The following is a 22,096-nucleotide window of genomic DNA, read 5'->3' as shown; positions in this document are numbered from 1 at the left end:
GAAAAAAATTGAAGCAGCACTCACACTCAATAATCTCAAGATGCACTGTAATGTCAAAAATATCACATGCTACAAAATGACTCAAACATTTTGAGCTTACATGATTAAAAGATGTCAGATATGATATAAGGGAATTAAAATACATAAAATATTCCTTGGTGTTTGTGTTTCTTAACCCATAAATACATGATGCATTTAAATAAAAGTGGGCATATATGATAACCGGTGGACAGGTTCTGTTCATGTTGCGATTATTCAATAAAGAGTTTTACTTCTATTGTTACAAATTGTTTCGGGCAAAGTAGTCAGCTGATAAAATGTAAAAAACAAAAAAAAACAATGACAATAGTTTTGCTTATAAATGCCATTGGCCTTTATTAGAATATTTGATAAAGCTAAACCTTTCTTTTTTATAGAATTTACAAAATATTTTTATAATCTAATGCCAGCCAAATACAGATAGATTTGCTTTAAATTACATTCACAGTCATAAATCTAAAGGTGTCTGTAATTTGCATGTTCCATCAACAAGAACAAGAGGCCTGCTTTTAGTATAAAGTGACTATAAGAAAAACATTTATCTGATTAATACTGAGGACGACAAGAAAACATCAACAAAAATAACAGAACGGAGGTAAAGCGTCGACATAAAGGGACATGGGACATTATTGTTGCTGCATTGACGCAAGTAGTAATATTTTTCAATATTGACAAAGAACAGTAGAAAACACATAGAGCAGCAGCTTGTCGGTTTGTTAGACTATAATGTGGCCTTTCGTCTCATAATCTGCTTTAACACCACATATACCTGCATAGAAAAAAAATCATAATAAGTGAAAATCACAGGGCAAAGTAATGCCGATCCCAGAGGTATCATATTGTGACTGCATGACAAAATGGCTGCTTCATGAACATCTCACCGACAGCCTCATCAAGTTTGTTAAAGTTCTTTTGGTGACAAGAGAAAGAATAGAATAGGTTTTGTTTTATATCAAGCCGGAAGCAGGAGGACGTGAAACAATCCCAGTCAGGTAGCGAACGGCACAGCTCATCCATAAAAACAAACCAAAAACAAACAAACAAACCAAAAAAAATAAAAAAACCCCAGCACGATACACTCATCTCTAAATGTCGATGAGGTCGTCGCCGCTCTCGTCACTCTCCACAGTCAGCTGACGCGTCCACCACTTCTTCACCTCCGACCCCGAAGAGGCTTCGTCGTTGACGGGGTTCATCTTGCAAACAATAGACTTGACACTTGTGCGACCTGGCACAACACACACACACACACACACACACACACACACACACACACACACACACACACACACACACACACACACACACACACACACACACACACACACACACACACACACACACACACACACACACACACACACACACACACACACACACACGATGACTCCAGTGTCTTCGACCTGTAATATCTGTTGGTATCATGCTTCCATATGAGCTTTTCTTCACTTTACTTACCCTGTCTGGGTAAATAATACATTTTCCCTTTATAAAACAAGGTCACATTAACCAGCTGCCCAGATTTTCCAGGCAGGGAAACTTGGAGAAAAAAATAAAATAAAAGCCTTCCTGTGGTTTTAGTTCATGGCATAAAATGCTCTCTTAAGAAGTGTACCGCTTACAGTTTACAGACAATATGCAATGACATACAGACCTGCAGGCAGCCGCCACTGTCCCAGCTTCCTCTGTGGTCTCCCCAGGTCTGAGGAGTCCTGCCTGTAACCTCCTATGTCTGACAACGTGGGGCTCAGAAGCTGCTGGAGACCACTCATCTAAACAAAGAGGAGATGTGCTTTGTTTCACCAGTGCAGATGCACACCTGCAGATCATATGATGTGCTTGCTATACATCAAGCTGTGCGTGTGCGCGAGCGTGAATGCAGCGGTGGTGTGCGTGTGGGTCTTTACCTCGGGCTGCGAGGGGTTGTCTGGGTTGTTCGCATTGTGGTCTTCGCTTGGCAGTGTGGTCTCTATGCTGGGAGGGTTGAGGAAGTGGCTCCACTCCTGCTGCTGGCTCTCTCTCAGGCTGTGAATGATGCTGCATGACTGCTGCTGCTTCTGCGAGGCGCAACAGACCAGGCCAGTGCATGTGGAAAATACAAGATGTAGTATAAACAAGTGGATATTAACAAAAAACAGTTATGTTCTGTGGATGGCGACTGACCGCTCGGATCCGTTTGAGGCATTTCTTGAGCCACATCCGTATGGTCTGCTTGGCAACCTCTTCTTCAATGGTGTACTCGAGTTGTTCCCTGGCCAACAGCTCCTCCAGCTGGAGAGACTTTCTAATGTCCACCGAGCGGTAGGACAGCATGCTGGAGAATTCCAACACGTCGCACAAACAGAGAAGGAAAGGAACAAAGTAAACACAACATATTTAAGCATTACAGTTTTGAATACACAGTTCACAAACGTGTAGCTGTACAAGGAAATGTTTGAGACGGATGAAGTGAAACATCGTGTTTATTCAAAATAGTTGGAAAATTGAATGTAGATTCAATAAATCTACATGCTCAAGATAAATTTGTTGTTGTTTATTTAACCAGGGATAAAAGAAAGTCCTACTAAAGCTGCTGCAGTGCCATGATGTTATCTGACAACAAGCCAGGCTGGCAAAGATTGTTTTTATGTGATTCTGGATTGTTGTAATTGAATACGGTCCACATTCTATGAAGATAAGCCACTATAAAAACTACGTGGATATCAGAAAGCAGACCTTATGATCGGTCCATTGAACACATTCTATCAGCAGTGATACTTTCAAACAACATACATTGAAAATGTGAGTTAAGGACTTCTTAAAAAATGTCTCCACCACCGTGACGTATTGCACAAACTTGCTTTTGAATACAGTTCTACAAATGTGCTCACTAACTTAAAACTATTCCCCCAAAATGACAAGATCATCAGAGATGTGTTGAAGATTAAAAACATTTGCAGTATTGAAAGTTTAATGATGCCCGTTTACTAGCACAGTACATTATTACTAACCTTCTGAACCTCGTCAGATATTTGAATATTTATTTTTAATTATGATTAATGCCTGCAAGGTGGTATAGTGGTTAGCATTTTTGTCTCACAACAAGAGAATCCCAGTTTTGAGTTACACATGGGGTCTTTTGTGTGCAGAGTTTGCATGTTCTCCCTGTGCATTTTCTCGGGGCGCTGAATGGACGCATCTGTTTGCCATGTGATGGACTGCACCGGCTCTATGCCGACCCGCGGCACAAAGCAGCACAGGAGATAAACGTGTGCTCCATGTGGGGTACGATCAACCTGAGCACATCGTGGAAGGTCACATCTCCTCCACTGTGAAGCCGCTCCATCTCGTAGCACATGTGTTTAAACAGCAGCTTGTCTTTGTCCAGGTCCACCTCCAGCCTTCCTCTGAGCAGACGGAGCAGAAACTTCACTCTGGACGTTGGAATCACTCCCTGGACAAACAGCCACATGTTACACAAGGGTCTGTCAAACATGATGATGGGACACAAATAGCCCAAAAACTGTGACAATGTGTGAAAGTGAAAACTGGAAGATTTTTGTTGTCGTGTGTAGGATTTGATAGTTTTTTTCCCTATCTGCAGCTCTCGACTGTGAGACTTTATTACCCTTTAATGCATTTTAACGAACACAACAAGTTTAGAATATAACACGACTTAGATAAGCTTTTCTTTTTACATTTGCTTTTTGTTCTGAACAGTACAATGACAAACGTCTATAAAAAAGACTTAAAAAAGCAATACCAAAATGACATCATGGGTAAATACGAGGGGGTCTACATTTTTAAATGAGCACCCACTGTTCTCATTATTTTCACTTCCATTACTGAATACCATATTTGATCCCCTTCAGGCCTTCTCATTAGCTCCTGTACAGCTTTTATCTTCTCTATATCGTCCTATATTGCCGCCTATAGTCTCCTCATCATCTCTCCTCCTGCTAATTTCTCACCTCCCGTTTGTCATCCACCATGTTCCAGATGATTTGGAAGTGCCTCAGGTCATTATAACTCAGCAGCTGGTCCTCCTCAGTGGAGTAGAACAGAGAGAAGTTCTCCACAATGATGGCTGCAGCGATAAAAATCAAATTAATGTTTTTCCTTATTTGTTTGTTCTTTTGTTCTCATTTCACATTTTCACATCAGCTTTTGACCTAAAATGAGAAATACAGCAGGCTAAATGAACTCTGCACTATTTTGGGTTTCATTTTGAGTGTGATAGTTGGGGTGACGCTGCAACAAATTGAATATATGATCACAGACTATGAAAGTGAGCTTTTAAAGTTCTGCAGGTCAACATAAGCCAGTAAAAGTAAAACAACCCTGACTATTGTCACATTATTTTTTGTTTTAAATTTGCACTGTGACTCATTTGTGTGATGAACAATGTAAAGTGCTTGACTGCTCGAGATAGGTGAAATCCATTTACCAAAGTTACACATTGACTTAATGTCAATGCCTAGAAAAGCACTCAGGTGCTCAAAAACTATCCTGAACATAATTATCTTGATTTGGCATAACTTTTAAGCCAAATGGCCTTCCTGAGCAGTTGTGCATTAGAGGCCTTACTTTGGGAGCCACAGCGCTGACCCCGTTAAGATCAAAACAGCAAACATCTGGTTACAGTCTTCCATCTGTGACATCTAAAGCACCGCTTTCTCTCACTTTCAAAGTGTAGTGATATAGTAAATTAAGTTTTACAAACCATGAGTGCAGCAGAGATTGTATTCTCATTGAATGAATACGACGACAATCGCACCCAATTTACTGATCTTTTAAACTCAAACTGCACAAAACCTGCAGAAAATAAACTTTTTATGTCCACAAAATGTAGCCATATTTATGTATTACTACAATATTGGCTAGAGTTATTACAGATTGTTGGAAATGCTGCTTCTTAATGTAATAACCTATTAGATTAGTAATTCTATTACAGACCGTTTTACCATATACAACAATAAAAACAAGCATACATACTGACCTACAAGTAGATTGAGCATAATATATGCTATAATAACATAAAAAGAGCAGAAGTAGATGAGTGCTCCAGCGTTGTTTCCACAGTCAGTTTCCCAGTAGCGAAGTTTATCTGGGGTGCAAAATGGAGGCTGCACCTGTGAAAAAATAACAAACAAAAATTAACAAGTGAAGCACAATAAGAAAGCCAATGCTTCATCAAACAAATTCAATCATATTAGAATTACATAAATAATAATAATAATGAATGACTACAGGTTATACATAAAGTAGCCTAATGCGAGCTGCGAAGTCTGAAGTCCAGGAAATATCTGAAGATACACAAACAATAACAAATAAAACCAGGAAACTGACATTGTTTTTCTGAAAACACAACAAATATAGTCATACTGTTGTGCAGATATGACAGCAGAAAATTGAAGTGAGGGAATTCTTTTGACACAAAATGTAATGTGAACATATATAGTACTTGTACAGATTGGGTGTAGATGGCCTATTCTTTTGCCTATGAGGATGTGCGCTCAACCTGCAATCCATCTTACCATGCAGTCATGCATGATTTTATTCCAATCTTCCCCTGTGACGATCCGGAAGAGGACTGTGATAGCTCTGCCAGCTGTGGAGAAGTTGGCGTGCCTGTGATTGGGTGACAAGGACAGAATGAGACAACGCTACAAATACATATTTCACTGTGTATGTAGCACTGGACTTGCACTGCTTGCCAGAAAGCAGAAAAACAGAACGTCTGGAAATGCATTGATTACCTGTTTATGTTCTCTCCATATTTGACCGTTCCAAAGAGCACGACTCCAGCAAACGCATAACAGAGCAGGAGCAGAAACATGCCAACGATGATGAAGAAACTCTTGTACATGCTCACTACGACAGTCAGTAGCAGCATCTTCAGCGTCACCTTTGAAAATCGAACGCACGTGTTTACAAGCGTAGCGTGTGGCTACCACAATCAGGCAAATAAAGGGTTAACAACAATATATACTCACATGTTTTCCACATATTGTGAAGAACCTGAAGACAATCACACATGTTCCCATCATGTAGGTATACGCATTCTGCAGGGGGAAATAATTCAGTCTTTTGTGTTCGATTTTCTAAAATACTAAACAAAAATCCTCCAATGTGAGTGTTTGTGTCTAACCAATAAGGAAAAGTGCAGAACTATCCAGATGACGCCCAGCGACGTGACCAACAGGTCGTAACGATTCCGTCGGCTTTGCCAGTAACCCGCTGGGGACATGGCGATCAGCTTCATCGTCACCTGCACGACAAGAACATTTTCCTAAATCAAATGAAAACATATTGAAATGATGGATGTGTAAAAAAGAAAGCAGACGAGCGTACCTCCAGCACAAATATGAAGGTGAAGACGACAGACATGGTGGCAAGAGGAAAGGTCACTTGATCGTCGACGTCCCACTGAAGGAGAACAAAACATCACGGCAGATTACAGAGGAAATTGACTTTATGTGCAGTGGCATTACAAGAGTCAACATGTTTGGGGAAATGGCAGGATGCATTGTTATACGAGGCATTACCTTGACTGACAGTAGGACAGACTGTGCCAACACCAGCACTGCAATGCCCCTCTTGAAGAAGGGGTGCTGAGTGATGTCGTACATCTTGGCCCGGAAACCGCCGTTTTCTGTCAAACACATCAGATCACATCCAGTGAAACCTGTAGAATTACTCATTTTTACCAGTTTTCAAATGATTTTGATCGAGTCGGCGATCAGAAGGGAACGTCTGGAATGGCTCTGGAAGGTTGAAGTCCAATCGATGCATGAATGGTAGTATCCTATCCTGACCAACAGATGGCAATCATGGACTACTTGAATCTATTAGTGGCACAAGCCGTTTTAGTGCTGCAGATTTTATATACAGAATTCCATAATGTGAAAATGTAAAAAAAAAAAAAAAAGGGCAAACAATGCAAAATGACTTTTTTCAATAGCAAATCAAAGTCTATGGTGAAGGTGAAAAGTGATTTATAGAATATTATAGTCTGTAGAAGAAAAATTAAAAAGGCTCCACAAGAGACATCATTTATTATAAACTAAAAGCTTCAAAATCTAAGACTATATAGATATTTGCATTTTTGTAACTAAATATGACAAAAGAATTAAGAACATTTCTGTTTAATTGAATGTTTCATTCTAGTATCAATGTTTAGCAATCAGGCTTAACATTACCATTTTAAATGGTATACAATTTGTAAGAAACATTCATTTGAGACATGAGCTCCAGAGTAGAGTGGATTGTGGACATAAATAATACGCAGGAGGAAGAAAGTACAGCGATATATCAAGATTTGATTCCGCAACCAGTGGCGGCCTCATATCTCAACAGTCTGAGATCAACTTTCATCCTCTGTGAGGGCACGGCTCAATACCACCGAGACACATTTATCTCAGACCACTGCACCTCCACAATTTCAGAATAGAAAAGACAGAAAAGCGTACAACCTCGCTGAATACTTGTGTGATAAGTTTGTTCCTGCTGTTTGTGCCGTTGAACAATGAGATGAATGAGATTCATCACGTTACGGAGACTCCCTGTATGTTGAACACATTGAATTGCCAAGAAGTCTTGTTTCTTCATCAATTTCACCAGACAACACCAAGTAGGAGTCAACAACAAGGAAAAGCTGTTTGGCATCGGTGGACAAGATTTGACATTTTCAATCATCTAACAAATGCATGTTTTGAACAAATCTGGCCCATTTTCTTTAAAAAAAGAAAAGGAAACAAAAACAGGCTTTCTAACTGTACAGTATATAATGCCAAGAAACATTATTATAACAAAGAAACAACCTACCAAGCACACGTTTTCATTTAGTATGTAGTGTTGAAATGATATTGGCTCCATTTTTGTACAAAATGTTCCTTGATTTTACATTTAAAGTACATAAACTGAAATAGCTCATGTTTTTTGGAGGGTATTTGATTGCCAATAACTATGGCTTCATTAATAAAAAAAAAAGTATGATCTCAGAACATTATGTTTGATAGGACACTCAAAATCTTGCATTTGTATGTGATTTTATCCACTCAGTAATTAATCTGGCCCACTTTTCCATAAATGAAACCTTCATGGCTGAGGTGTCACGGCAGTTGCTTTTGATAGCGGCTTTGAGCCAATTTGTTCTGTGGTTTTGGCATCTTTATTTCCCTCATGAAAACATACCGCAGAATGCTGAAAAGGGTTCAGATCAGGCCAGTTGGCCGGTTATCGAAGCTCAGGAATGCCACAGTCATCAAACCAACTCTAAGGAGTTTTGATACTGTAAACTGGTGTGAAGTCCAATCAGTGTTTTCGTACAGCTTGTCAACAAACAGAAGCAGAAGGTTCTCTAAAAGTTCACGGTAGCCAACTGTGGGGATATTAACTTTGATAAATGACAGTACATGGACTATCATGAACTTTGGACCAGTCGAGTTATGTCGAGTTCTTCTCCTCACTACTTGTTTAACTTGTTTCAATGTTGCGTGAAACTAGTTATGGGACACTTGTAGCACATTTTGTAAACAGAGACACTTTTTGGTGACTCCTCATACACTAACTTGAGCCACTCAATGTGAACTTCGCCAAAATCTTCCAGCCGCTTGTCCTACGATGCTTCGTGTTTCCAGTCAATTTTTAATCTATACGCTTTAGACCAGCGTCGCCTGTATCACGGTATTTTTTTAATTCTTTATATTATCAGTTCGCACTCTATTTCAGGAGCAGAGTTGGTGTCTGTCTCCCCAGGGTGAAGGGCGTGGATAACCATCACTGATAATAACATGTCTCACACTCTCTGTGAAATAATGACTACCCTACATGAAGATATAGAAAGATACTACATATCAGAGCACAGAGTAGTGCTACGACTTGCAGACAACATAGATCATGTGAAATAGTGTGGTATAAGGCGAGGGCGGCCTTTAGGAATTGTAACCAGGAGGTTATCCTCTTTGTAGAGCGAGCGAGCAATATGATCGTTTTTCAGCTCCTCCCTTTGGGGGAGGCCATAGTAGTTTGTGATCGGGAGATTTTACTCTGGATTCTCATCTTGACAAAACTTGAAGTGGACTTTTGGGGGCGATCTTCCAGCCATAGACCCAGTGATATAACCTCTAAGCCAGTGGCTCTCAACCCTTTTTCCTCGGAGCCGTGCCAGATTCTCCCGAGAAAGGCTGTGGACTACATTACAGTAAAGTGGAATGCTGGCGTACACCAAAAATACAAAAACTTGAAAATAAAATAAAAGGATAGACTTCGAGATCTGGCCTTGAAACTGGACAATTTTAATGACATATTTTTTTGTATGAAAAGTATGAAACTTTGAAAAAAGGTCCAAAGATTGTCAACTTTCGGTCACTGACATTGGTAGTTCTTAACCTCGTTTTCACAGAAGCGGCGACAAACTCTCTAATTTTAAAACACATACATTTTTAAACATTTCAGTTTTCATGAAGTAATAATATGCAGTATTCCCTTTTTGAGGTCAATGACGCTAATATTCTAATACTTTGAGATACACTTGTATTTGTGGGGTCATTTCTTCTGTCTATGTCTTCTGAAACAATGTACTGCTTAAGACAATGGCACAGGGCGCTAATGGAGTTGGCTACTGCTGAAGGCCACCTTATCTATATCTGCTGATCTTGTATTGTATTTATCATTTCAGACTGTAACTGAACTGTTGCTTGAAAATAGGCTTGATTCATTCACATGCACTTAAAAGTTTAAAGCCTGAACGTGTTTCATTTGTCAGCACTTTAGCTTCATATTTGGCAAATGGTGCAGCGTTTCATTCTTGTTGTTGCAAACACTGTCTTTAATATCCACTTGAAAGTGGAGGTCCATATGTCAAATTGATACGAAAATTAAACGTCACTGACTGCACGGGTCCAAAGTGAGTTTTTTGACCGCGGCCATGTGTGCAAAGGCCAGCGCAAAGCTGTAATTATCTACCAATGTAAATGGCCAATGCTGAGGGCCTTTGGAAGTGGATCAAAGTGAGGTTGAAAGTGCTGGTGTAAGCGACACTGCTGACTAAAACTGAAGGGATTGATTTTCTGTTAGATGTCAGCCGCAACTGTACGAACAAGAAATTTCCCACACTGCCTGTGAGGCATTTCAACTGTTCTCATGACTCTAATCACAGAGGGCACACCAACTCTAAATGTAAAGCTTGCCCATTACGATGTGTAATCAATTGGGACATATTCAATATTTGCGTGCAAGATTCAAGTTATCCTAGTATAAAACTACATACTGTCTGTTCAGAAATGTAAAAGTGGTATAGAGAGACCAAGCCTGGAGGTATAAAAAAATTGGGCAATTTCATCAAAGAATAATGTGGTGTCCACATTATCCCTCTTCATATTTAATTTCTTTTTTGACTGCTCCTTGCCATCACTGGGGTGTCATCATGAATCCCTTGAGGCATCAGTACTGAGTGAAAAGCAAGGACTAATATTAATAATTAATCACGACAATACACAGATATTCAAACTTAATTGTGATAATACTGAGCTTGGTACTAAAAACAGTTTGATGCATGATTCTTTGTCGTACGGATGTGTATTGTAGCATGTGGCCATACTTTCAAAACAGACATGTAAGCACGCCAGGGTGTTCCCTGCCTTTCACCTTGTGATGACTGGGACAGGCTCCAGCCTCCGGCTACCCTAAACTCGATAAAGTGGTTCTGACAGATGGGGTGGATGGTACCTGGGCGAGGGGGGAGGTGGAGAGGTTGGGCTATTTTCAGCCGACTCTTCAGGTCCTCCCATCTTCTCTGGTCAACGGTTAGCAGAGCAGTGCCCTAGTGAAGGGAGGAAACAGTACACGTACATTCTAAGCGTGGTGATTTTTAATAACATAAAATAATAGCGCATATGTCATTTACATCGGTGGTAGAACAGACAGTCTCAAGGCATTTGGAGATTCAATATGAAGGTTTTCACCTTGTTCTCATTGAAGTTTGCAATGACAACTCCCACAAACAGAGTGAGTCCAATCATGCAGCCCAGGAAGACAAAGACATGGATGTAGATGCCGTGAATCTGCAGAGACAGAAAAACTCAGCCCAGCGACATGTTTCTGTCTATATAATATAGGAGAAAGCAGAAACTGAGATAGAAGGTAACATCTGGGTCTGTACCGGTCCAACGCGGTGAATGATGACATCTCGAACCTCCACCCAGCCTTTCAGTGAAAGCACCTCAAACAGGGCCAACATGGCGTTTCCCACGTTGTCGAAGTTAAAATTTCGAGGGTTGGCCCTAAAAAAAAAAAAAAGCATGCAAAATGAGTTATTATCAAATCAATAAATTCTACATGAAGCAGAAATTACGTTCAAAAAAAGTCTCACCAGACTCTTGGAACCCAGAATCCTGGTTTCTTCTCTCCAGGCTTTAATTTCAAGTTGAGATTTCTGGAAACACTAACATTTATTCGGAAAATGCCGTGACATTCATCCTGGAACACACACGTAGGTCATGAGTACAATACAGTGCAAGAACGTGACAGTAAATATGAATATGATGTTAAATATGAAGAACCTCATCACACATTTTCCATATGAAGTCATAAAAGATGATCAAAAAGTTATTGTAAAATTAGATTCCACAGACTTAAGCAAGGCACTGCCAGATCTCAATATGTAGCTTTGAACTTTTTTAAAATTATTTTTGTTTTAGAGTTATAGTTACAATTTTTTTTTTAAATCACATTGTGTTAATATAATGTCCTGAACACCTGAGTCCTGCTGACAACAACAACAATAACAACAATAATAACAACAACAACAATAATAATAATAATGATGATAATAATAAAGATTGTACATATTTATTTATTTACCTTTAATGAAAGGCTTTTACTTTATTTACTCTCTTTTACCATTTCCTTTGAAATGCATTTCCTTTATTCACTAAAGCACTATGTCTGAATGGTGCTATAGAAATGAACTTGCCTTGCACCAACAACCAGGATACTATTGAAATAAAAAAAAAAAAATAGACACAAATAGTAATAATGACAAACTATCTGTAAATACTGATGTAAGCTGTGTCTATACAAGCACTGCAGTTCATAAAGTAGGATGAAAGAAAGTAGTGGATTATTGATTTGACTGGGGAAACCCCCTTTCTACTTCGCCAAGCCGTGGGTCTCAGCAGGGAGCTGCAGAATGAGCACGGGTGGTTTAGTGAGGAGATTATGTTTCTTGCTGTACCCTTTTAAGGATATGGGGGTCGTTGCACTTGGCAAGCTTTCCGGCAAACAGTTGAACTCCAAAGCTTGCAAACACCAGCATTAGTGTAAGGAGCAGAATGGAAACCTGCAGGAAAATCAATCAAGAGTTTAAGGCAGACAGAAGAACATAATCTGACACTCAGAGATTACAGAGCAAACTGAGGATGTCATTCAACTGTGGAAGGACAAAAGCTCTGACGCGAAAAAATCAGTTCCTGAGAATCAGGCACTGCTACATACTGACGATGGTAAAATACATTTAGTGAAATAAGCAAATCAGAAGCAGTGATTCTTACATGATTCTACATGTTTTGAGAGTGCCACTATTTTACTTTTACTGCAAATGTGGTGTAGCTTTCAAATCTTAAAAAGTCAAAGTGAAAGTAATTTGTTCCATATTTACATGCATGAGCCACATCAACGAGGAGTGATGGGATTATTTTTTTCATTAAAAAAAGCTTATAGTTTAATTAAATGATCTGCAAATGGGTAAATGGCTTGATGTCTTGAATCTGGCATGAAAAGTGAAAAACTGTGCATGACATCTCACCAGGAAAATCTCCTTGAATCCTTTAAGGACCTCCCGCACCACCTTCCTCATCTGGGGAACCAGCTTGAAGATCCTGAGCGGTCGCAGGCAGCGCAGCATCATCAGCAGCTGAGCCCCAGACTCAGGAGGGACGTCAGGAGGCAGCCAGCACAGAAAGATGAGACTCACCTACAGTGGACACATCACAGCGGAGAGCACTCAGACGTCCAGATCATTGGACACGTGTAATGTGTGCATGTGAATTATTCACATATGCTATTTTATGTGGTTTGGAGGCATTTCTCTGTGTGGTGTTTGTGTTCTCCCTCTGTGTGTGTGTGTATGTGGCTTTCAGTGCACAGTCCAAAATTTGAGATTGAAACGCAAGTCATAGAATTGCCTGCAGGTGGATGTGAATGAGTGTGATTGTTTGTCCTTGTGCGTTTCCCTTTCGACGGACTGGCGATCTGTCCTAGAGTCTAACATGGCGTCGCTCATAGTCAACCATAATAGATCAAATAGAACAGAAGATGGATCAATCTTCAAATCTGAACAGAATCTTTTTGTTTTGTCTTTTCTGTTCATTGTACTTTTACATACTCAAGATGCAAATTATGGATATTTGAAGTCAGAGTAAAGTATTTTGGTTCACCTAAAAAGCATGAAGCAATGAAAAAGTAGATCACATTCCTGGTAGTCAGTGATTACACACACAGTGGAGCCAAAAACAGCCTTATTCTGAGACACAAACCCCCCCAAGCTGATGATAATATTTTATTTGAAGTTTGTATTATGTGAAGTCTTGTACTGTGAGGGTTCTTTTACTGAGATTGAAAGTGGTTCAAATTTGAGACGTGTTTTCTGACGGCTTGTTCCTCCCCCGAAAAGCCCAACATCGCGAATGATTTTTGACAAAACACAGTTAAATAATCCTTTCTCACGAGATAGATGAAGATGTCCATAACTCCTCCAAAGTCTCTGATCACAGCTGTTGGGGTGAAGAAGAGACCGTCGGCCATGATCTTCAAGTTGAGCTCAATGCTCATGAAGATCACAAAAACATACTCCCCAATCTGAAACAGACATTGCGGCTTCGGTAACATCTGTGCACGCGAGCGTGGGGCTTTTCATTGATGTAACCATCTGGTTTTAATACCTGAAGAGAGGGAACTTGCATGACCCTGGTGAAGGGTGATTCAAACATCATGGAGATGCACGAACAGATGGTCACCACAATCATGACCCAGTCCAGATAGGTGACGAGACCCAGGAGATCACTGCAAGGACAAACACACATAATTACAGACACGACACACAGGGGAAGTTTAATGTGAATTGAAACAGTGATACGCAGTAAGTAGGTCAAGGAAGCTATTTGATTTGCAAACCAGCAAAGTACTCTGGGATAAGGAGAATCCGAGAGACAAAGAGAGAGAGAGAGAGAGAGAGGATGTGTGTGGAGAGGTAGCAGAAAGTGAGACGACTGATCTGTCAAACAGCAAGATGCAATTTTAAAACACCTCCGCAATACAGTATTAGATACAAAGTACTGCCTCTCACCTTAATAGTCAAGTCTCTCTGCTCAGCTGAATTACTATCGGGTTGCATAATGAGCGAAACATATTTTACATCTATTCACTTCACACATTTTCATTCCTTACCACAGTCTGGGAAAGCTCAACAGGCAGATAACGAGCTACAGAATTAATGAGTATTCTGCTTAAGTAGAATGAACAGCTCGATGGTGAGAAAAGAAATCAATAATTCATCACACTCACTACAGCTGGTGGTATTTGGTGTTCTTCACTGCCCCTGTGATTGGATCGGTTTTGGATCTGGATTTGAATTCAAAGAAAAAAAGCTATCAATATTTTTGACAAAAATAAAGAAATAGAAAACACAACTGTGGTACTGCAAGTAAACACTTTATCAAAGACTAAAAAATTAAGAAAGAAAATAAAGAAAAAAGTTGCATTGTGTGTCAAAACCACACTGGACATTTGAACCAGGCCTGGACATTGGTGAATACATGAGAACCTGATTTACCCAAAACAGGGTCAATAAAAAACATAAAAATTAGTCTACATTATGAATGCAATGAAGATGCTTTGCTTCTGCTTTGACAGTAGCAGTTTCATGTCCCCATCAAGCTTGCTTGACCTTATTAAACTACATTTTAACAAAAATGTGACTGATGCAGAGCAAAAGCATTATTTTATTATCGCCTTGTAACAACAGGTATTTACAGTGGGAACATCCCAAGTTTGTGTTGTGTAGGGACTCATGTTTGTGTATGGACTAATATGTATACCGAAAAGCCAGAGCCATTAGAAAAATCTTACGCATTAAAACGAGCTCGAACAATCATCCTGCAGAAATTCCTGAAACGGTGTTCGCGACCCACAATGAAAAGAGGCTTATCGAAGTAAGGATGGTTCTCCCTCAGTTCTTCCTCCTGGACTTTTCTGCACAGAGATGAAGCACACACATATGACTCTGTAGCTCTCCAATACTGAATGAGACAGAAAAAGACTGTCAGCTGAGTAGTAATTATTAGCTGATTTCCATGATATCCATGAGTACCTTTTCATTTCTGCTTGTTCTTTCTTTTCTTGGATCATCTTGATCTCACTGTCCTCTCGCTGAGCGTTACGATAGCGCACTGTGCTGGAATGCTGAACAAAGAGACAAAGTCAAGAGAAAAACATTCTGTAAGGTTTCTTTTTATATTTTTGTTATATTATCAGGGGAAAGTGCTTCAAGAAAGTTGTTTTATGCTGGCTATTCTGAAAACAGCATGCAGTACACAATGTTTGCCATTTTGTGACTTTTTTACTAACGTCCTGGGTGAGAGTCTCCAGCGACTTTCCTCTGCTGATTCTCTGGCTCGTGGAGCCATGTCGCAGGGATCTGAAGTCACAACGAGAGGAAAAAAAGGCCTTCACATTCAAGACAAATCACATAGATTAGCACACAGTTATATAATTGACTTGTTTATGCCCATGTATATCAGTGCCCGTGAGCTTCGGACCTGCGTTCTTGCCGGATGTGATGCTGAACACTGAGTATGGAGCGTTCTTTCGCCGGTTGGCCTTCAAAGGATCCGCTTAGCATGCGCTGTCTTGTACAAGCCCTGGGAAACACAAACAGAAACGTGTTTGTTCCTGATCAATACTGTGGCAATTAAACACTGTCACAGTGTGATGTGAGTTGGCAATCACAACCCAGCTGGATGAGGTCCATGTTCCTTGTAAGAAAGCCATTTGTTTGACCCAGAAGAGTCGCAAAACAAGTTAGTAATGTCATTAATGTAACTCCAAATCAACCGCTAAGTGTGTGTGTGTGTGTTTGTTCTGTTACAGGGTGACAGTTGTTGTATGTTGAATAATCTATCTTATGGGAACAAATGTCAATAGGGTCAGACAGAGTTGGGGACAAACAGGTTTTAGGTATACTATATTTATTAATATTTTATGTTATATACTATTTGTTGTGTGCTTCCATGTGGGTGCGTGTGCATGTAGAGGGGGTGGTGTGTCTCTCGCTGGGCATCCCTGTTCTTTATCAGAGAAGAGTCATGCTACACAACAAGAGTAACATTGCTGACACCAGCAGTGTGTGTACTTTAATCATTTAGACTGAGGCTGACTGATTATTTGTTTACAGGAAATAGCTGCGTGCTAATGCCAGCGTACACTGAACTGCATGCATGTTTGCCCATGTTGGAATGCAAGCTTAATTGTGCGCTGGTGTGGATGATGTCAGGCCAGACAGAACGTGATGGGACTACTGATGTGCCGTCTATCTTTCGGTCGGACAGAACGAGGGAGGAGGAGGAGGAGGAGGAGGAGGAGGAGGAGGAGGAGGGAAGGTTGGACATGGTGCCGGCAAGCTAATCTGCACTTAGTGCCAGCTCTGCCATGCTGAACAGCAAATTATCCATTTACCTCATTTTGACAATGAGTCTGAAGTGTCTGTGCGTGTGCGCGTGCGTGTGTATGCATTTGATGCATTTGAAAGAAAGTCAATAATATTCACACACTATTAGTTTTACATATAAAAACTTTGGTGATGTTAAGACGTGATGTTAAAAAAGATTGTCCTGGCTGTCAAACTCCTTTAAATGATACCATGGAAAAATTACAAGAAATAAACAAACAATGAGAAACACCTAGATGTTATTTCTTATTTAAAACAGATCCAAAACATCACCACAGTTACATCTTCAATGGAGGTGCAGCACAAAAAGTTGCTTCATAAATATTTTTTAAAATATCGTGTTCGATGTGGTGAAATCAGAGTAGCCGCTCTGTACGTCAATCACTTCATAATATACTGTAAATTATTGCAGCCAACCATCCTGGGGAGGTGTAGATGTGTCTTACCGGAGAATTTTATTGATTGTAGTTTCTTTTTCCAGGAGGTTACGAGCTCGGATGCTAAATATTGACCTGCGGAGCTGAGACAGCGAATAGTAAGAGTCCATTAGCTGGTGGATTGCTAATTGCAGTGCGCGACCCAGGCGCACATCTTTTTCTGCGTATTTGTGTGCGCGCAAAGGAGAAACAGTAAGTAGGTGAGTAAGAACACAGGCCGGGAAAGTACCTTTTGGTCGATATACTTGTTGTCTTCGATGGCTGAGCGTTTGGAGTGGTCGCAGGAGGAGGATGAAGCAGAGGGGAGACGGCGGAACAAGCAGCTGGTGTCCTGCTGTTGACGATCAATGAACTGCTTCATGAAACTCTCCCTTTGGTACGCAACAACCAGCACACACGCAAAGGTAAATTAAGTTAAATGATGGAATTTTCAAGGTAGAATCACCAGCAAAAGTAGCAGAAATGACACCAAACGTATTATAACAACAATCAATCCAGTTGCAATATGTGCCATCAGAAGCTTTATCTGGCACAGCCTGGCAGATGGGTTGCTGGGGGGGGGGGGGGGGGGGGGGGGTCAGACCCTGCTGGGACCAAATCAGCAACTCACTGATAAAATGAATTGTGAGGTTTTGTTGTGCTAGACGTATTGTATTATGGGACATATTTTTTAGGAAATCCGTATTGGTTAGAATGCATCTATTCATATTTTACACCACTTTGTCCTCCTTTGGGCCGCAGGGAATGGAGGCAATTACGGCTGAAAAGTGATGAAATCTGGGTAAATCCTCGGCAGATCGTCAGTCCATCACATCTCAAGGTATTTGAATCAGGTCAACTGGACTTCTTCATATACTTCCAAGACATATTACCAAGTCCAGTGGACCTGATTCAATTGCTTTGAGATGTATCCTACCTGGACAAATCAGAGTACAATGTGCACAATCTGTGACAGGGCAAGCACATACTGTCCATCACATCTGTGATCATTTAGAGACATCAACACAGCTAATAAGCCTGTTTTCTTCAATGTGGGGGCTGAAAACAAAGGTATGCAATGGAAAAATTAGCATATTTCACTTAGAATCAAACCGGAAATAGTCTTGATGTGATTGACAATGATAGCCACCTCTCCAGCATAGAGCCCTGGTTTAGACGGCTAAATAAATGTTCATATGCTTTTAAAAATTTTCTTTCTTGACATTGTCATATAAGATGCTGGAAAACTTGTACATTTCCATCTTGAAAGCTCGGTATAGCATTAAAGCTAAAAAAAAAAAGTTACTGGAAACGACTACGTAATAGAGCATTAATGTCAGGTCTTCCATTGATTTGGATCTTTCATATAGATTAGTTCCTTTCCATTAAACAACTTATGAGCAACCAGTGTCACATAATACTCTGCTCTGTGTTAAAAAGTAGTTTGTTTTTTTTCAATCACAAACATCCATAGATACAGCACAAAATGAAAGTGGATGCTTGCTTCTACATACCTGATCCTGGGAACGGTGAAATCAGATGGCAGCTTTGAGATCTTCACCATCTGTGGCCTGTTGGGGAACTTTTCAAAGATTCTAAGTCGTAGAGGGAGCTTTTCTTTGGTGTCAGCATTGGCTTCACTTTGCTTGAGCTAATGGGGGGGAGAGGGAGAAAGCCAGTTCAGAAACGGATAATAAAAATTGCATGACAGGATAAGAGTACAAGGGGAAAGTCAGCCTTGACAGTGATGGCAGTGAAAGAGAGAGGAAATATTGAATTAACGACACACAGGGAAAGGAAAAACACAGTTAATATGACTTTGGGTAGGAGCTGGATTTTGGGAGCCGCAAGATACAAGTTGTATTATTGAGGAAAGAGCATGTGAATAAGTCTGAAATAACTAGAAAAAAAGTGAAATGTGGAGACTATAGCTTGTCATCAAGAGTACAGTTTCCTGTTCCTGCCTGATGATGGCAGCAGCACACCTAGCTACAGCACAGACAACACACACAGTATGGACGACCACATTCAGGATGAGATCCCACTTACTTTTCACAAAAGAAAGGAGAAGGCAACAAAAGAAAAAGAAAGATTACTTTGGAGTGGTTAATGGGTAAAATAAAAAGGTAGCGGAGGAACAATGTGTATGTGTGCCGGCTCAGGCAATGAGGCAAAAAGGCTGGCGAAATAAAAAAGATGACAAAAGGGAATGAAACCAATTATTTCCATTTAATTACACATGGGGGAGGCTGATTGAAATTCTCTTGCTGGTATTTTCTGTCTGGAGATAACCCCCGATGCATTGCAGATTAGGCCTGAACTGCATCTGGAGCAACGATGAGTGGCAGCTTATCATTCATAGAGGGTAACCGCTGTGAAACATATTGACTGGGCTCTGCGACTGTTTCTCTGTCAGTCACGACATTTGTCTGTCTGTCTGCCGATAAAAATGTCCCTCCCTTCTGTTTGTGTGTATTGGTATTTCTGTCTGCACTTGTCTGGCTGCGAGCAGCCAAATGACTGGAGCAGCCTCTCGCTTTTTTTGAGGGATAACAGCCAGAGAGAGGAAGGAGAGACCTGACAAGGGAGGGAATGGAAATCTGTCTATCCACATTTTTTCCTTCAGCAGACTAAAATGTGGGAGTTTCTTTTTTACTCCGAGTGGGTGAGTGGTGAGTGGCATACTGCAAAGACGGAATTATGCACCAGCATTTGCTTGCCTCGGCTTTCTGTCTACATTGTCAATCTCAAGATAGACATCGGGTTGAAAGTGGGAGAAACAGAGACTGAAATAGGTAAAAGAGATAAGTCAACAGATGGAAACGTGAAGAAAGAAAATTATACAAAACTGAAGTGATGATTTGGAGAGCCGGATTTCAGGATTTCAAAATATTATACAGCAGTATACAGTACACTGTATCCTTTGAAGCTGTATATATCATAAAGAGATTTGTGCTCTTTCCAGTGCTGCAGTTCTTAAAGTGCTACTTGTACAAAGTGCTGCAGTCATCTCAAATTGTACCTGTGTATTTGGATGCTGAAGCAAAATACACGCGCACGCACACACACACACACATACACATACATTCAAAGACAAGCATGCACACAAACACACGCTCACACAATGCAGAATTAATATGGACCCTACAGCTCCCAAAGGTCCTAATCAATTGGGCCAACTCAGCGAGATGTACAGTGTAACTACGACTCTGCACCCTTATCTGCAGCACTGTCACAACACAGCAGAAGTCTCTCTGCACAATAAGTAGTCTGTTGATGTCTGCATCCATCTGCTCTTCACTTCTATTTTACAGCCCAATCTTTATAGTTTCAGTTGCAGCTTCACATCCTGTCGACTGTGTCTGACCCTTACATACACACAATTTCTCTTCGCCCTCTATATGATACGAAGAGGAAAAAGGAGCATCAGGAAGAAATGTGTGAGAAGTAAATGGTATTATAGTGTTTTCTATATACTTGTCACCATCTGCAGCTTCAGAAAACGATGAGTGTTACCATCAGCTGCATTGATTCTTTCACTTTTACTCTAAATCATAGTGTTCAACAAAGAAATGGAGCAGTTTTAACAATCTGAGGTGGAAAACCTACAGATAATTATGCTGACATGAGAGAAGAGAGAAGAAGTCAGAACAACAATAATCAAGTTAAGTACAGACATCTGAAAGACAAACCAATATACTTTACTTGCTACCTCTGAGTGATCAACTGAATTTAAATTTAAATTACTTTGGTATGACAACCTGGAGTTTAGTGGACCAAATATCATTGAGATGTTGATATTCAGAGCCATTTATAGTTGACAGCTTGTCAGCTGAAGCATGCAGTTTTCGCAATTAATGGCACTGTTGTCAAAAAAGTTCACCAGCAATGTGCTATAGATCACAATTAACCATATGTGCTAAAACAGTGGGCCCTCAGTTCAGTCAATACATGGAATCAATAAAGCACACGTTGACAAACTAGCGATGAGGTACAGAACACTTCTATGTAAAATCCATCCTGGTTATTGTTTTTCACGAGGACCTGTGAATATCTTCTGCAATAAAGTACACTATTTGCAATATCACATAATCAAATCAACCTTTATTTATAGAGCACTGTTCGTACATACATGCAATACAAAGTGCTTCACTTACAGAGAAGAAATAAAAATAAAATAGAAACACGCGCACGCACACACCCACACCCAACCACACACACATACACATACCTACTCACTCACACCACAACCCCAACTGCGCGTAACAGAATATAAAAACTGATATAAAAATGATGTAAGAACGGCAAGGCACTGATGATCCAGGAGAGAAAACACCATGCTGGGGGGCCGTCCACACAGAGAGGAGCCACAGCCTACAGCTACGGGGGGGGGACCAGACTCAACTCCCGATGAAGAGGGCCCCCGTGAGGAGACACTGGAGTAATATAAATAGGAGCTAATAAAGTGAATCAATAAATGAAAATTAAAAAATAAGAAAGTAAAAAGCAAAAATAATCAACCAATAAAAATAAGTAAATAAAGCTTATAAAATGAGTTCATAAATGAGATAAAGGATTAAGCTAAAACATTAACTACAATCAGAAAAAAGAACAAGTAAAATAGTCAACTAATTAAATACTAAATGTAAAAAGTGGGTTTTGAGCCTGTTTTTAAAAACACTGACAGTCTCTGCGGCCCTGAGGTGCTCCGGCAGGCTGTTCCACAAACATGGGCCGTAGTGACAGAACGTGGCCTCACCATAGGTCCTGGTCCTGACACCAGGAACCTGTAACAGCCAGAGGACCTCAGGGGCCGTGAGGGTTCATATCATGAAAGCAGGTCAGAAAGATAAGAAAGCCCAAGACCATTAAGATATTAAAAAACGAATAATAAAATCTTAAAATCGCAGGTAACACGCAGGTAAATGTGACTTTC

General features: G+C 40.2%; 1 protein-coding gene across 2 annotated transcripts in view; it reads right to left on the bottom strand.

Moving 5' to 3' along the window:
* Positions 1 to 474: 474 nt before the first annotated feature.
* The window catches only part of nalcn (sodium leak channel, non-selective), a gene marked incomplete at its 5' end in the record, with an annotated part of 66,091 nt that continues 44,469 nt past the window's right edge, over positions 475 to 22,096 (bottom strand). Inside the window, 29 exons of one of the 2 annotated variants that reach the window (XM_080498052.1) lie at positions 475 to 1,267; positions 1,673 to 1,811; positions 1,947 to 2,096; positions 2,203 to 2,353; positions 3,315 to 3,472; positions 3,990 to 4,105; positions 5,018 to 5,150; positions 5,556 to 5,649; positions 5,778 to 5,926; positions 6,015 to 6,083; positions 6,170 to 6,289; positions 6,373 to 6,447; positions 6,567 to 6,673; positions 10,750 to 10,843; positions 10,986 to 11,084; positions 11,183 to 11,303; positions 11,393 to 11,499; positions 12,257 to 12,361; positions 12,827 to 12,994; positions 13,747 to 13,878; positions 13,962 to 14,082; positions 14,584 to 14,640; positions 15,148 to 15,270; positions 15,389 to 15,480; positions 15,646 to 15,715; positions 15,837 to 15,938; positions 17,191 to 17,264; positions 17,411 to 17,552; positions 18,675 to 18,811. In XM_080498052.1, the coding sequence (XP_080354178.1) occupies positions 1,125 to 1,267; positions 1,673 to 1,811; positions 1,947 to 2,096; positions 2,203 to 2,353; positions 3,315 to 3,472; positions 3,990 to 4,105; positions 5,018 to 5,150; positions 5,556 to 5,649; positions 5,778 to 5,926; positions 6,015 to 6,083; positions 6,170 to 6,289; positions 6,373 to 6,447; positions 6,567 to 6,673; positions 10,750 to 10,843; positions 10,986 to 11,084; positions 11,183 to 11,303; positions 11,393 to 11,499; positions 12,257 to 12,361; positions 12,827 to 12,994; positions 13,747 to 13,878; positions 13,962 to 14,082; positions 14,584 to 14,640; positions 15,148 to 15,270; positions 15,389 to 15,480; positions 15,646 to 15,715; positions 15,837 to 15,938; positions 17,191 to 17,264; positions 17,411 to 17,552; positions 18,675 to 18,811 (3,348 nt within the window). In that variant the 3' untranslated portion in view covers positions 475 to 1,124. The remainder of the gene's footprint in view (positions 1,268 to 1,672; positions 1,812 to 1,946; positions 2,097 to 2,202; positions 2,354 to 3,314; positions 3,473 to 3,989; positions 4,106 to 5,017; positions 5,151 to 5,555; positions 5,650 to 5,777; positions 5,927 to 6,014; positions 6,084 to 6,169; positions 6,290 to 6,372; positions 6,448 to 6,566; positions 6,674 to 10,749; positions 10,844 to 10,985; positions 11,085 to 11,182; positions 11,304 to 11,392; positions 11,500 to 12,256; positions 12,362 to 12,826; positions 12,995 to 13,746; positions 13,879 to 13,961; positions 14,083 to 14,583; positions 14,641 to 15,147; positions 15,271 to 15,388; positions 15,481 to 15,645; positions 15,716 to 15,836; positions 15,939 to 17,190; positions 17,265 to 17,410; positions 17,553 to 18,674; positions 18,812 to 22,096) is intronic. The other variant, XM_080498053.1, reaches the window with a different exon arrangement.

Source organism: Blennius ocellaris (assembly GCF_963422515.1).
Source record: "Blennius ocellaris genome assembly, chromosome: 6".
In the NCBI taxonomy this organism is placed as follows: Eukaryota; Metazoa; Chordata; class Actinopteri; order Blenniiformes; family Blenniidae; genus Blennius; species Blennius ocellaris.
The sequence above is the reverse complement of the archived record's forward strand: the minus strand, read 5'-3'. Positions and strand labels throughout refer to the sequence as shown.